The 15,544-nt window shown below is 44.6% G+C and overlaps 1 protein-coding gene across 1 annotated transcript; it reads left to right on the plus strand.

The window, feature by feature from the left end:
* The first annotated feature begins 11,650 nt into the window (after positions 1–11,650).
* On the plus strand, positions 11,651–13,635 carry LOC124704467. Its single transcript, XM_047236725.1, has 2 exons — positions 11,651–12,046; positions 13,240–13,635. Exons 1-2 carry the CDS (start codon positions 11,651–11,653, stop codon positions 13,633–13,635), a joined length of 792 nt encoding a protein of 263 aa, XP_047092681.1.
* Positions 13,636–15,544: the final 1,909 nt, after the last annotated feature.

Raw genomic sequence — 15,544 nt, forward strand, 5'->3', positions numbered from 1 at the left:
TATGGTTGATATTCTGTCAATTTTCCAGCTGTAATTTATTCACCCAACATGCTATTTATCTTTATGGAGAGGCACATCTAGTGAACTATGGACCCCGGTCCTGTTTCCTTTACACTGATAAATTCATCTACTGCAATCATGTTCTGTTTACTTTCTGCAAACATCTCTTTCCACTCGATACGTATAATCCTTCGTGTTCAACAAACTGGTGAGATTGACAACCTCACTGCAAGTTGGAGCAAAGAACTTTGGTTGTCTTGTGTGCAGGTTCCACGTTGTTGCTGACGCTGGTAGTGCGCCCTGCCACTAGTCAGCCAGCAACACCTTCAGAAGTCACTCCTTTCTCCTACTGGTCGATTAAACCTTGGTTTCGTACTGAGGTAAAACTTGTTGATGTGCTCATCACACCTTCCTCTTGGGATTTCTCAACCGCTTCCACAACAACGCTCAGCAAGATTGTCTGGCGCCATCCTCGGAGCACCATCAGGCCTCCATGGATGACATCAAGAAATTGGAGTCATCCTTGTCGGGCCAAATGCTCTCACTTGAGTCATCTATGACTAGTCAAATGAAAGAATTGTGTGACATGATGAAGCAACTCCTTGGAACTCAAACCCCTAATACTACCACCGAATCTACTCCACTAGTCGCTCTCGTAGTGACTAAACCTCTCAACGGGTATACCGAGGCAACCAACAAAACCGTTGGAGATGAGGCGGTTGAAGGTGAAGACGAGTCAAAAAGATAGTGGGTCGGTTGAAATCCCTTTCCATTATAATTCACTAGTAAGTTGCACGTGCTTTGCACGTTGCGACATATATCAATTTCAAATATATTTTATACCATATCCGGTTCACCCAAGAGGGTATTTATTTATTTGGTATGACGGATGTTGATACCTTTCTTTTTGCCCAAATTATTCACAAAGAGTAAAGTTTGACTTTTGAAAAATAATTAAACATCCCCTATAAGGAGTGGAAGGAGTAATAACATGAGATCATTTACAGTTATCATTTCAAAACATATGAAATGAAGTATAACCTATTACAAAGTTACCCAGAGAAATTATGGAAAACTCAATATCGGTACGTACATTTTTGTGATTAGACGTCGAAAAAATATTAATGGTCTTTCTTACATAGGGTGGCCTTGATATAGTGCAGCTAGAGTATCTGTGTTATATTTTGATGTCACGATTTTTAAAATTAGAAAATCATTATCTGATATCTATATATAAATTTAATACTTTAGTAATTTTTATATGTATGTAACCCACACATTTGCACTGCTAAATTCTATAATATTTTCTTGCAAGCTCTTTATTAATCTAATGTGATAATGTACATTATTTCAAAATTCAGAATTGAGTTTTACATAACTCCTAATGTGACACTTGATCTTTTTATGGTTTAAATGATATTTTCCTCTAGACACGTTCTTTCTATTGCCATTATTCATTTTTAAGTACATCTATGTACCCAAAAAAATATGGTTAATGTTTTCCAATTTTTCCCATACATGTTACTTGTATTTTATCTAAACATTTCTTTCTCACTTATTTGTTCAGCACATGATCATGTTCCAGCTGCTAATATACCTTCGTCAATGGTCGAACCACTGTAATAGTAAATCACGGACCAGGCACACTCGTTTCTACATCTCTCTCATGTGGAAAGCAAATAAGAAAAATCCTATTTCTACTATCTAGCAGTGAGTAGACTCTACGCAATTTCCCAATCGGCTCTCGCCCGTGCATGTTCGCGCATGGCTGTGTACGGCTCGTATACGTATGTACACGACGGCGCCGAGCGAGCCAAGAAGCGCAATGCAGACGGCAGATGCAAACGGCGGATGCACCCACGCAAAAAAAAGACAGGATGGGCACCCTAGTGGGTGACACTTTACACTGAAACATGGAGTTATCGAGAAGGGCCGAGCAGCTTCCATGGCACGCGCGCGGAAGCAACAGGAAAGGAGCGAATCCCAACGTTTATGGCCGTCAGATCAGACACAGCAGGGTGTGATGTAGGGTGGATAGCAGCATCTGCTCTCAAATCAACGGTCAAAAGTGGTTCTTTGCTACCTGGCGGGAGTGGTGACTCCATTGAAATTCAAATTTCAAAACTGCCACATTATAGTAGTAGAGATATCAAACAATTGGACAAGTCCCTTCAAAAGAAAGGTTGGCAAGTTACAGTCCCTAGGATATGAGACAACCAACTCAAAATAACTAGATTTGCATGAATCTTTGGCGACAATAGACGGATACTGATGCGGTATCTCCACTGATGTGGTATTCACCGAATCCACCTATCCCTCACATCATATAGTTCACCAAGGCCAACCTTCCAAGTTAGATACTTTACCTTTTTATAATTGACAATTTGAAATGAGGTCTCATATTTGTAGCTCTTCCAATGAACTATGGAGAATTATTTCTCAAGGATATAGGGCACATAATTTGGGCAACTTGACTCGAAGATATTGAAGTCGTTGGTAGTAAACTCAATTCCTCTGCCTTGTGCATCATGTAACAAGCCCTAGGTCCAAAGGACATGACACATTTCGTCACCTGCAAGCAATAAATTCGAGATGGTCAATGGGTTTTATCATGCTTGAGGATGAGGATCACGAAGACATATATTGTCAGCTCTGAGAACTCATTGGAAAAGGGGGTTCCCACTGAGCCGGATGTGTGGGTGACTTCACTGTACGAGGCGATAAGGCATGGCGCACCCACTATGCCCTGCCGGGGAAGAAGACATGACATGAAGTGGCGCATCGTGTACAAATGCCTTCCCTAATCGCCAGACTCCTTCATCCAGCTCGCTCCACGAGGAGCGTGGAGGCATACAAGATCTACATCTTCAAGGTGGCAATGCCATATGAGAAGACCGGGGCAAGAAGGAAGCATGGAAACTCCTACGATAGAGATTCTCGAAGATGTCTTAGGATGTCTTAGGCCATAGCCTCAAACATCTTCGACGAGCTCACCTTAGTGTCCTCCCTCAGATCCGCGAATCGTTCCCAGTGGAGGCCCCAGGAACCTTTGCCATGGTATAGACACATTCCTGCACTGCAAGGAACTTTGGCCCAACAAGCCTTTCCGGGTGCTCGTTGAACGAGAAGACTCCACATGGAGGCGCCCCCGGTGGTCCGCGGCATGGGATGGATGCCTTGCCTGCTCCGCCGGTAACATTCTTGGGGTGCTGGACTTGTCCACCCCGGGAACTGCATGACTGACACCTGTCAGGTGCGCCCTGAGGCCGTAGAAGGGGCATTCACCAAATGTCAGGAGCAGTTCACCCTACCCCCTACACCCGGAAGCATGGCGACAAGACGAAGTTGGACGTCCCATCAGCGCTGACCAGGAGCCATGCATGCTGGAAAGCTAGGTTGCTTGTTTGCCACCTCCACCGCTAGCCAACATGTTTAGTTTAGGTGGCGCGCATACAAGTTTCCCCATGTGGTATCCCCCTTGAGCTATAAAAGGAGGACATTGGCAATATATCAGGAGGTTGATCAAATGGTGAGTTGCTAAGGAGTGGCCATCTGTGTGAGCCATAGCCTGTGTGGGCCAAAGCTTGAAAGAAAGAAAGAAAGAAAGAAAGAGAGAGAAAGAGAGCTAAGCCCGGGAGGCCAAGGAGCTAGTCCTCGAGAGTGCCTCGAAAAGTGCAATTTGAGAGTACCTCAATCAATCCAGGTGAGCATGAGGTAGGGTTTTGAGCGTCACGTGGCCCGAGCCTCGGTAAAAAATCATCGGTTATGTGTTCATGATGTAGGGATCAAGGTTGTTGCACCTCATCCCCTTTTCCAAACAAAAACAAGTGTGGTTGTCACCCCCGGTGTACGCGTTCCCGCACCACGCGATGCCTAGCGCACCAGGTAGGGGGCGCATGTGTTTCACCTTGATTTCCGCCCGACATGGCGGGAGGCAAGAAATGAGCTGACCATAGGAGTGCCCCAGGACCGAGCGCCTCGGCGGGGGTGTGCACGCGGTTGCAGACCACTCGTACGGGCGGTGCTTCCCTCGAACGGGTGCGTCTCGGCGGGACGCGTCAGCCGAGCGACACCGTCAATCGCAACAGCAGCAGTGCGAGCAAAGCATGCCTCCGCCTCAACGAGGGCGACTTTCAACAATAGAAGAGTGTCATCCCACCCCTGACGGTGCCGCGTCTTGCGTGCATCCGGGCGGGGTAGATGGTGAAGCAGGAGGAGTAAACCTGAGTAGGAGCGCCCGCCCCAGTAAATCGCTGCATGGGAGCATATGTTAAAGAAAACCAACTTTTAAATATTTCAGAAAATTGAAACCTTTCACATGTTGTTGACACGAAGAAATATGCATGAATACAAAACTACTCTGTAATATAATTTTTGGGATGCTACAGAACGGCGTCAGCTTGTAATAACACACATGGCCAACTTTAATTTTTTTTAAAGGAGGCAAAAGCTTTACCTCATTCATTATTTAAGAAGAGAGTGTCTGATTTTTAGGAGAAAATCAAGCGAAAACCTACAATGCCAGGGCCAAGCCACACCAACAATAGACCCACACACACCCACAACCAAGACTATCAGAGACCCGAACAACAACACAAGAGATCACAAAGCAACACAAATGAATACTCCAAACACGACACTGCAACACCGCGCCGACAAAGATTGACCATGACACTGGGGTCACCCATCAATCAGCCGCGGATCCAGGGTAGGCAGCAGCCAAGGTGGCGAGAAAATCGTAAACCTCTCTAGCGATGATAGCTCCGGACACCGTTGCACCAATAGGAACCTCATGCCCACCGGACTCAGGTGAGAGAGAGACTACAACATCAACAATGCCACTCTTCTCAAAATCAAGGTCAGGCGTGATCTGCAGCACCGGAGCCAAGATCTCATCTATTCCCTCATTCTCAGAGGCATCCGACACAATAGCCTGCGACGACTGGCCAAGACTGCCATGAGGCTAGAAACAACTGTAGAGATGCTCTTCCTCAACCACATATGACATCTGCTCAGCAGAGCTAAGTAGAAGCGAAGCTTGCACGGTGACGAGCTCCTGCCCAGCAAAAGAATTGTTTGTCAGCTAGCAATGTACATACAATCAAACGGACATCACTTTGATGCAGAGGTTGGAGGTTTCGACTTCTTTTTCGAAGAAAAATACAACTAAATGGCGAGGAGTTGTCTAGAACCTTTTGACGTACTTACTTGAAGGTTAAGTTACATGCTTGCTTGAACCATACTACCCTTTCTCTCTCCAAAGTTTGCGTACGTTGCTTTCACCTGCAGAGCTCCATATGAAACTCCTCTCGGTGGTTCGATGTTATTCACTATGCAAACATAGATGTTTGATTCGTTGACTCGTTGTTTTCTCCGACGCTCGGTCCTTCACCTTGTCTCTTTTCTGTAACTACGTACGTACGTGACTATACTAATTAATTTTTTTGTCTCTCGGCCACGTACCCGACAAGCTAATTAAGCTGGTACATCGATCATTGGCACTATATATGGTGCCATGGTGGCAACAAGAGTGTAGCGAATTTACCCACCACACATAACCTGCTGTCCTGCTCGGTATATCGATCGATGGCGCTGCCATGAGCGATGGAGCATATATATAGATAAGGTGGTGAGCTCCCAGTGCGTCGATTAATGGCGGCCGGAACTAGCGGGGAGCAGCAGCAGCATCTGCATGCACGGTACGAGGTGGAGGAAATCCGCATCGGCGAGGGCGCCTACGCCAACGTGTACCCGGCCAGGCACCGCCTCACCGGCCGCCATGTCGCCGTGAAGATATTCCACGCCCCAACTCATGCGGAAGAAGGAGGAGAAGAAGAAGGGGCGGAGAGGGAGATCCGGATCATGAGGCAGCTGCGGCACCACCCCCATGTCATCCGCTTCTACGAGGCCACCGTGATCGCCTCCCCCGACGTCGGCGACAGCAAGCAGAGGAAGAAAAAGGACAAGACCAAGAAGCAGCAGCCACAGCAGGTATGCATCGTGATGGAGCTGGCCGAATCGGGTGAGCTCTACAACCACGTCCTCGCCAGCGATCGCGGGCTGGAGGAGGGGGAGGCGCGGCGCGTGTTCCGGCAGCTGGTCTCCGGCGTGGCATACTGCCACCGGAACATGGTGGTGCACCACGACCTCAAGCTCGAGAACGTCTTGCTGGACGCCGGGAAGAACGTCAAGCTGGCGGATTTCGGGTTCAGCAACTTCTTCGGCCCCGTCCAGATCCCCGGGGCGGCCTGCGGGAGCCTGCTCTACGCCGCCCGGAGGTGACCGCCGAGCGAACGGAAGATGAAGCAACGAGATATCTTGGTCCGGAGGTGGACATGTGGAGCTGCGGTGTCATCCTCTTTGCCATGCTCTGTGGCTACCTCCCCTTCGATGGCCCCGATGACGATGAACCCGCTATCAAGAGGAGAATCGCCGTGAGTCCCAGCTGCTTCTTCTATCCGTTCGTCTTCATGATTCGTTGGTTGGTTCACTTGGTTGGTTGATTGATTGATATTGATCTCTTGGGGAATCGATGGATTGTGTAGAGTGGGAAGGTGAAGATCCCAAGCAGGATTTCGGACGATCCTAGGGCACTCATCTTAGGCATGCTTCAAGTGAGCCCCCACAGGCGGTTGACCGTCGCCGAGGTGTGCCACCATCCATGGCTCCAACACTCTATCCCTCGCTACCTCGCCATGCCGGCTCCTCTCCATGACGCCAACACCCAAATCCTCAGGGTAAATAATATCATCCCTCGCGCTACAGCATCTCTGAATATATACATCAGACATAAATGTGTTTGTGTCTTCCATCAGGTTTGTGATCGCACCGTTGAGGATATAGTCAAGATGATGGTTGGGTTGGACAAACATAACCTGGTTGAGTTGCTGCATAATGGAGTCAAAAACCAAGTACTCCATCATGCCCATACGCATTAACGCATACACTTGTGGGCTGGCTATACTAGTGATGATGGTTAACTGATTTTTTTTTTGTGTGGTAGGCGACAGTTGCATACTATCTCATGTTGGACAAGCGGTATGATGCTCCTACTCGTTACCTGTGGTTAATGCGCGACTAGACAATGACGGTACATCAACACACTACTACTCGTTTCTATAGACGACTAAATTGGTTACCTAAATAAATCTTAACTAATCTGTCTTCTGTACCCGTGGCATTGGACAGGAGGACATTGACTAGTGGATCCTGCAAATGTGGAACAGTTAGCTAGCATCACCAAAATGGTTGATTCTGGATTTCTAGGACATGGAAGAGAGAGTAAATCAGATCGGTGTGAGATTTGAGATGTACATCACGCGTGTAATAGGATTATATGACTTTTTAGATCAAGCGGGTCAATAAGAGTGTGTTTGGATATTCTCATCGCAACCCAGCTGAAGTGACTATTTGTTGTTTGTTAGCCCGGATCGGTCCATCTCGGCACTGTTGAGCTCATATGAAAAAAGGCTCTCAGCCAGGTTAGGTTGAGAAGTTCGAATCGAGCTTCGTAGGTCGCTCGGGCAGAGCTCGTCCCGCAAAAGATGTAGCAGGCCCCAAGGTGGTCTGCGCCCTGGAGCTCCCTCGCCTCTCCGGAGCTCCCGCCCCAAGTCGATAGGGACCTGATTGCTATTTATTTTGTATACAGGGACCTGGTCATGTTTCGTTTTTGTATGTAGGGGTCTTATTGCAAATTTTAGACCTCCCCAGCTATTCTCACCGCATACAACCCACCAAACAACAGGCGCACTCAACATGTCTCCGTTCGCTCGAGATACCAAACACACGATAAAATCTGAACTCAACTAAGCTAGGGTTAGCTTGTATAAGGGTAGATATCTATTCTCTACTGGGCCGGGCTATCGAACACATCCTAAGAGTACACTTGTGCCAATAACACTAGGCAGAATAGTTCCATTAGTTCCCCTCCAGATGATGAGGCTCGCCACCCTACCTCTTTTCCTCTTTGACCGTCTGATTCGCTTGATTCTTTCGTCCACGGACTTTTTCTGACCTAAAAACCCCTATATAAAGGACTTCCCGGTGCTTCCTCGAGGAGGGCGCCGCAGAAACACCGAAATACCAAAACAAAGCTAAAACCAGCGAAGATTGGAGGGGGAAACTCCGCTGGAGCCGCCACCAGAGGGATCTCCACCTTCTTCAACGTCTTCACCATCATCTCCATGATGAAGAGGGAGTAGTCCACGTCTGGACTATGGGTTTGTGTCAGTAGCTTAATCTATTTCTCTCTTGTTCTTCATAGATGTTGTACCATATAAGCTATCCAACATGATTATGGTCATATATATAATTCATATGTGGTGGATCTTTATTCTATGATATTGATATATGAGATTGGAACCTATTATGTGTAAGATGTATTGATAGATGCATATCATGTACCCCGTTCTTAAGTACTTGTTCTGATCCAACTTATATGCAAGAGCATGTGTGGGGAGAAGTATGTATTAGATGGAGTAGCTTGGTAGTGATTGAATAGTGAGAACAAATTCAAGATCTACTATGGTTTTTACCTTTCTTTTACCGACTCACTAGGGATAAAATGAATGGATGTGCTATAATTATTATGTGACATTGTGATAATCTTGTTTGTTCAAAGTAGCAAATTTGATATTCAAACACTATGTCAAATTACTTAAGGCTATACTCTGCTAATTATTAATTCAAGATTGCTTGTAGTTTTCCCTTTGTTGAGGAGTATAAGAGAGCTGTGTTGCATCATCTCTATGTTAGGACGTAATGCCTGTATGAATGCTTATCAAACACATGTTGAAGTTCCACAATTATTATGCCATTGATGAATTGTTAGTGTCCACTACAACTTAAAAGGAGAGTAGACAAGTGAAACCATGAACCTCGGTCCATTTTAAATCAATAGAAACACCTCCAACACCATTACCTTATTTTATATTTACCAGTGTTATTTTATCTGAAAATACAAAAAAAAATACTATCTCTACATACACACACAAAAACAAAATACCACTAGCCTTTATTTGCTTTTATCTAGTTTACTCAGGTTGTTTACTTTATTTTACTTTACTTTATTTTACTTTACTTTATTTTTTCACATGTATTTCCTATTACTAATACGAAACCTTGTGCTTGATTACCAAAGCTTTATTTTGCAGGTTACTAGAAGAGGAAGGGAAGAATTCAGCTTCTAAGCCAATTTTCCGAGAGTTCAATATAAACTCTTGAGTCATCCTTGTGAGGAGAAGACGCTTGCTACAACACTCTACACTTCGAGTCCCAACGAGTTGGTATACACAGAGTTGTTGCCATCAACAATATACGGATAACTGTTTATTGTTCCGCACAACCACAATTCTAAAACAAATTTGGTTTAGATTTGCGGTGAGATGGACAATGCTCATGCCACATCAGGCTATTATGAGGAGAGAGAGAGAGAGCGTGGCACCGCCCACTGATTGGTCTCTACCCATGGGACATAGGCCGTACAATTTATTGTAAATTTAAGTGATTTTTTATCATTCTCGCTACACTTAAAATATAAATAAATTCGCATTGTAATTTTACACCATTGTTGGGTACATGCAAAAAAAAATTGAACATATCTTTTTACATTTATTTTGAAATGGGGATCACCATTGAGAGTTTGCACCACTACGTCATCTATAGTCAACCTATAGCTAGCATGTACAATTGTGCAACAACAAAGGACAGTAATAACTTGAGGTAGGACAAACTCTAAAATATAATGCAAAAAAACAAAATAGTCCGGAGACATAAATAATACATATGATAACACAATGACTTGTACAATAAAATTAGGAACATATTTCATTATAAGTAGAACTTACAAATATTTCAATAATGCCAGCTCAATGACAAAGCTTTTTTACCTTTCTAAAAAATCTTTTGAAATTTTATGAACTAAGACTTTTGAATATCTATTGGTTTGTTTGCAACCCAGCCTTCATGATATTTGTCATCGAGAACTCTTTTAATTGTTGTCTTCGCTGCTGTTAAAAGCAATGCCATGATAGATCGTTGGAGAAACGTGATGGCCTTTCAAAAATCAAGAAATCTCTTGAGTCTCCAATTCTCCCACTCAAGATTGTCTTTTATTTAGTACGAGATATAATACATCTCTATAAGAGGAACAATCTTATTCACATTAAACATAGAAAATGTGTCTATGTTTTTTTGGTACGCAGTGCCTGCTTTTTTTTGGGTTCGAAATTGTTTTTGTGCAATGTTCACCAAAAACAAGCATAACTTTCTTATACGCAATGCATTTGCCAAAAGTTGAGGTGGGGCAGTTGCCCTACCTGGGGAGCTTCGCCCCTGCAAGAGTGGATTATAAAAATATAGTACTTTTACAATATATGGTCTACCTTTTACTCTTAGAAAGTGCCTAGAAGCACGTGCTAGAGTTGGCTCTCTTAACTTAGAGCCATCTTTTATTCTCTCTCGAAATCTTTCTCGTCCAACTAACCTAAAATATAATATATTACTCCCTCTGTTTCATTCTATAGTGCCTATAGTTTTTTGGCACGGAAATTAGCGCAAGAGTATTTTTTATACAAGACTCCTAGCTAAACGATTTAAGATCAACGTAAAATTTGGAAAATCCACATCTTACTAACTTACCATAACAAATTTAGGAGCTAAACGATTTGGGAGCTGAACGGGGAGGGGGTAATTGAAAAAAAACTAAGCTACAACCTTATATTCTGAAACAAATGTCAAAAATCTATAGGCACTATAGAAAGGAACGGAGGGAGTATCTCTTATGGCCAGCTGACAAGACCTTATTGTACTTGCTCTAGATGGACAACAGCTTGTTTCTGTTCGCACGACCACCGGAAACAGACCGAAGCGGGGAGTTTCACTGCCCGAAATGCGACCTTCCGTTGGAGATGGCCTTACTTCAAGATTAGCATGCGAATATCCAAAACCTAAAAACATGATAAGGGTGAGATACTAAATCTGCAAGAACCTTCTCGTGGCCGGACAATGCCTCTATTTATAGGACTATCACAAGATTGATGAATAAGTGTATCCTCACATGTCACAACTTAATACTAGAATAGATATACTTAACACCACCTAACTTGAGATTTATTTTCTCCGTGCAAAATATATTTTCTCCTACTTATCCTTTATTCTTTTCTAGATCTTTGGGTGCTAATTAAGTCTAGAAAATTCTTGCCCACAACAATTGGGAAATGGAGTACCTAACAAAGAATAAGAGGAATACAATCAGTGCTAATTAACCCATTCGATAAATATGCAAAGATAAAAACAGAGAGATGTTTGGTCGGTGCATGAGGAGCATTTAGCTAGCGAGCGAGTGAGTAGGACGGGTTCGTCGGGAGTGGCAGTTATTTAGTTAGAGCGCTAGCTGTAAGAGATCCAAATCGTCGGGCTTGGCGCGCCCGTCAACGTACGTAACCAACCGCCTCAACCCACTCCCGTCCTCTCCCCTCCCCACCCCGCCGCCTATTTCTTGACTCCCATATATCGACGGCGCCGCCCCATCCGTCCGTCGCCGGCGCCGGTACTCCCCCCCTCCTCCCTTCTTGACAAGTGCAGATGCACTGCGCTGGTAGATGAATGAGGAGCACTGCCATCCTGCGCGGTCGCCGGCGTCGACGACACCATGGACAACCACCTCACCTACGCCTGCAACAACTGCCTCACCGAGCGCGCCGTCGTCTTCTGCCCATCCGACGGCGCCAGGCTGTGCCTCGAGTGCGACGGCGCAGTGCACGGCGCCAGCGCGCTGGCCGGCCTCCACGCGCGCGCGCCGCTCTGCGACGCGTGCGGCGCCGCGCCCTCCTCGATCCGCTGCGGCCAGGCCACGCTTTGCGCGGAATGCGCGGATCGCCGAGGGCCGCCAGAGGGAACGTACGCCAGGTCGGCCATCGAGGAGTACACGGGGTGCCCCACGCCGGCGGAGATCCTCCGCATCCTCTCCGTCGAGGCGCCGTCGTCGCAGGAGGACTTCGACCAGTGGCTCGCCGACAAGCTGCCCCAGATCCTGGAAGAGGTTCAAGTAAGTCTATCCATACCTCAACCTCTGAACTTCACACTATAGATGATGTATTTCATTTCTGAACTTGAATTAATGCTATGTGCTATGTTGCTGCCTGTGCCAGTGCAAATTGAGACTCGTCTTGTGCTCTGTTCTGTTTGACAAATTTTACAACGGACAATTAATTGTGTGATCCAGTGAGTGATACGCTGATGAACTATACAAAGTGAGTGAATGTAGAGTGTGTACTTTGTACAAATAATTTAGGCTAGTGCGGAGTGTTCTATTACTGATGTAAAAGAGGGATGATCTGTTTGGGAAGAGATATATGACCCTCCAGATTTCCTGATGCATGTAAATGTAATGGAGAATGATCAAAGGATCATATAATTAATACAAAGATCATATATTGTCTTCTCCTCTGAAAGTTTGGCAAATTTTGTGGTGACATGGACCTTTATCCAACTGGCTGATATCTATCTAACGTGCATTTTAGTTTCACTGTACCAGAAAGTAAGAAGTACTAAAAGAATACAAATACTAACCAATGAACCCTCAAGAAACAAAATTTTGAAAATGACTTTCATGTTATGATGGAGTTTATGAGAAAAAATGGAGTGATGCCTTTCCCTAACTGACCGAATTGGAAATGGGGAATTTTGAACAAGTAAAAACATTCCTTCATAATTCTCAAAAAAAAACATTCCTTCATTTCTAACACACACACAATCAACAGCTAGGTATAAGCACATCTAAGGATAATAAATATAAGCATAGTGCTCATACAGCCAATCAAGCATTGGCTCCCTCGGTGGATGGACCAACATATGTCTAAGATTAAATATCTCTCTTACCTCTTAACTAGGATGGCGCATATAACCGCGATGAGTACTCATTCTGTTAATTTGTGGTGATCAACATGGAGGATGGACCTCAGATGTGCGATGGAAATGGAACCGCGAGTACAACAATTGTAGGAGAAAGAGGCAGCTTCGGCTGTGATGATTGGAATAATGCTTGTTCAACTACCTGTGCTCCACCTTGTCCTGGGCTTGAGAGTACTAATGGAGTATTTGTTGATCATCAGTCAGCCACGCCTTCAACGAATTTACTCGCTTTTGAGGTACATACCAAGTATACCACTTACTCACACAGCTAATTCACACGTTTTTTGCACGTTCTGTTTGATCCCAATTTGACAATGAGAATAACAGTTAACCACTTTGCTTTGTTTAATTTCTTGGCAGCAGCAGCAGCCACCGTCGATCTGCCACTTTTTCTCATCATCATATTCATCTTATAATACAACATCATCATCATGCCAGCCAGTAATGACATCGGCTACTCTTCTGCAATCTATGGGCAACGATCATCATCAGTCCCTGCTTCTCGACGGCTTCCCTAATTTCTGTCCTAACTTGCCCTTAATTGCGCCACCACCACCGACGGAGAACGGTGATTTGCATGACGGCAGCCAGCCACAGCAGATGTTAGTTGCGGATGAGAAGGCAGCAGCTCATCAACAAGATCCAAACAGCATATCCAAGAAGCGAGAGGAAAGGGACAGAGCCAAGCTCAGGTACAACGAAAAGAAGAAAAACAGAAAGTAAGCATGAAACTTCCATTTGACCCAGACCTTATATATACTAGATATCGCAATGCAGGTTTGAATTGAATCCAAATGAAATTTGCAGGTTCTGCAAGCAGATCATGTACGCCTCCCGCAAAGCGAGAGCGGACACGCGGAAGAGAGTCAAGGGTAGATTCGCAAAGGCTACCAATGAACACCAACACATACTCCACTCAGATGCATCATAAATTCAGAGTTGATGCGATCAATTTTGCCGTTCTTTTTTCACTTTCTTATATTCGTTCTGCATATAGGGAGAGCATATATACACAAAATCAAACATTTTTTGTCACCACTTCATTTTTTTTCACTGTAAATAATGTCTCAACACATTATAGTGAATCATGCTAGGTAGAATACTCTTCTCCACACCCCACAAATACATACCTCTCAAATTGTGGAGAAGGATGTTGCACCTTAGATCTTAGGACTTTTTTCAATTTATTTATCTTTCATGTTTTTTTTTTGGCCTTTCTTCTTTCATTTTTGATAGTTTTGGGCTCGTTCATCTAGAGAGATAGTTTTTGGACACATTCTATTTAGAGGTAGTTTTGGGACACTCTGATACCTCTAGCGTTAATAATTCAGCCCTTGTATGTGTACATACATTCAGTTTTTGGTAAGGGTAAATAAAGTCACGATTTTTTCCAACTGTTTTCTGATGTACGAAAATTTATGAATATATTCTTTCAAACTTTTGGGGAGAATGCCCAGCACCTTTTCATGGGTTGAGTGGTAGTCAACATTATATGGAGCAGCATTCTTTGTTGGGTAAGTTTCAGCCGGTTATTCCACCTACAAACATGTCCTTGCAAGAGTGGTGACTAACACCGCAGAGTACGCGGAAGGAGAATAGATCAAGCCTAAATTCGCTTGTCATGCTGACAACTTGGTCCATCTGGCGCGAGAGAAACGAAAGAGTATTTGATAATTCTTTTAAACCGATCGATCTAATCCTGCAGCAGATCAAAGATGAGGCAAAACAGTGGAAAACTACTAGCGCTGGTCGATTCAAGCTTGAAGGGGTTTAAGCTGCGCTAGACATTTTATTTTTCTTTTACTGGTCTTTTTAGTTGTGTCTTTTACCTTGTCTACATGTGTCGGTCGTTCTTTTTTTCTTGGATATATAGTCGTTCTCCTCTCTTTCTCTGTGACCTGGTGGTCAAGTCTGTAAAATTTGGCCTTCTTTGTTGTATTGTGATCCAAATTCATATACTAAAGGGAGGCTAACTTCTGACGAGCGGAGCGAGGCCCGTCGCCGGAGGCTTGGGTCGAAGCGTAGCGTAGTCAGAAGTTAGCCCATACGTCGTGCCTTGCAGGGACGCCTGCGAAGGGGGGTGCGGGGGGCGGCAGCCCCCGCGGTACGGTACGGATCGTTGGCACCGCCTATATATACATCTTGTAAGCCGCCGGCTAGGGTTCATCAGATTATAAGATAACCCACGGCGTTTGTAAACACCTCCCGATATAGTGAAGTTTTGCTGGCTGGCGCCCGTGGTTTTCCCCTTCTGTGTTGGAAGGGGTTTTCCACGTTAAATCTTGTGTCCCCTGCGTGTGTTCTTGTTTCGTTCTTCGTTATTTGCTTGTCGCTTTTATAACATTCTTTAGGCCTTTCTCCTTTCTTAATGAATACATATGCAGTGTGTATGGTTCGAACAAAAAATTCTATCATAATGCTTGTTCTCTATCATCACACAAGGTGATGTGTACGTGCGAAATAATAAGTGCAGAAACTTCCATTGTTGTCTCCCGTAGGAGTCTGGACCGTCTCAGTTCCAATGTGATCGACTATCCTCTCCAACTGATCATCGTCTTGGTAAGCCATTGTATCAGCAACTAGCTAATCAGATAAAAGCCCTCCTCCTCTGTGGTGAGGCGGCGGTGGCGGC

This window comes from Lolium rigidum, chromosome 1 (assembly GCF_022539505.1).
Source record: "Lolium rigidum isolate FL_2022 chromosome 1, APGP_CSIRO_Lrig_0.1, whole genome shotgun sequence".
Classification (NCBI taxonomy): Eukaryota; Viridiplantae; Streptophyta; class Magnoliopsida; order Poales; family Poaceae; genus Lolium; species Lolium rigidum.

What these genes read in the sequence shown, in the direction of transcription:
- LOC124704467 (XM_047236725.1), top strand. Translation starts at nt 11,651, where the DNA reads ATGGACAACCACCTCACCTACGCCTGCAACAACTGCCTCACCGAGCGC. An exon ending in AGATCCTGGAAGAGGTTCAA is followed by an intron (nt 12,047 to 13,239) that starts GTAAGTCTATCC and finishes TGAGAATAACAG; the next exon opens with TTAACCACTTTGCTTTGTTT.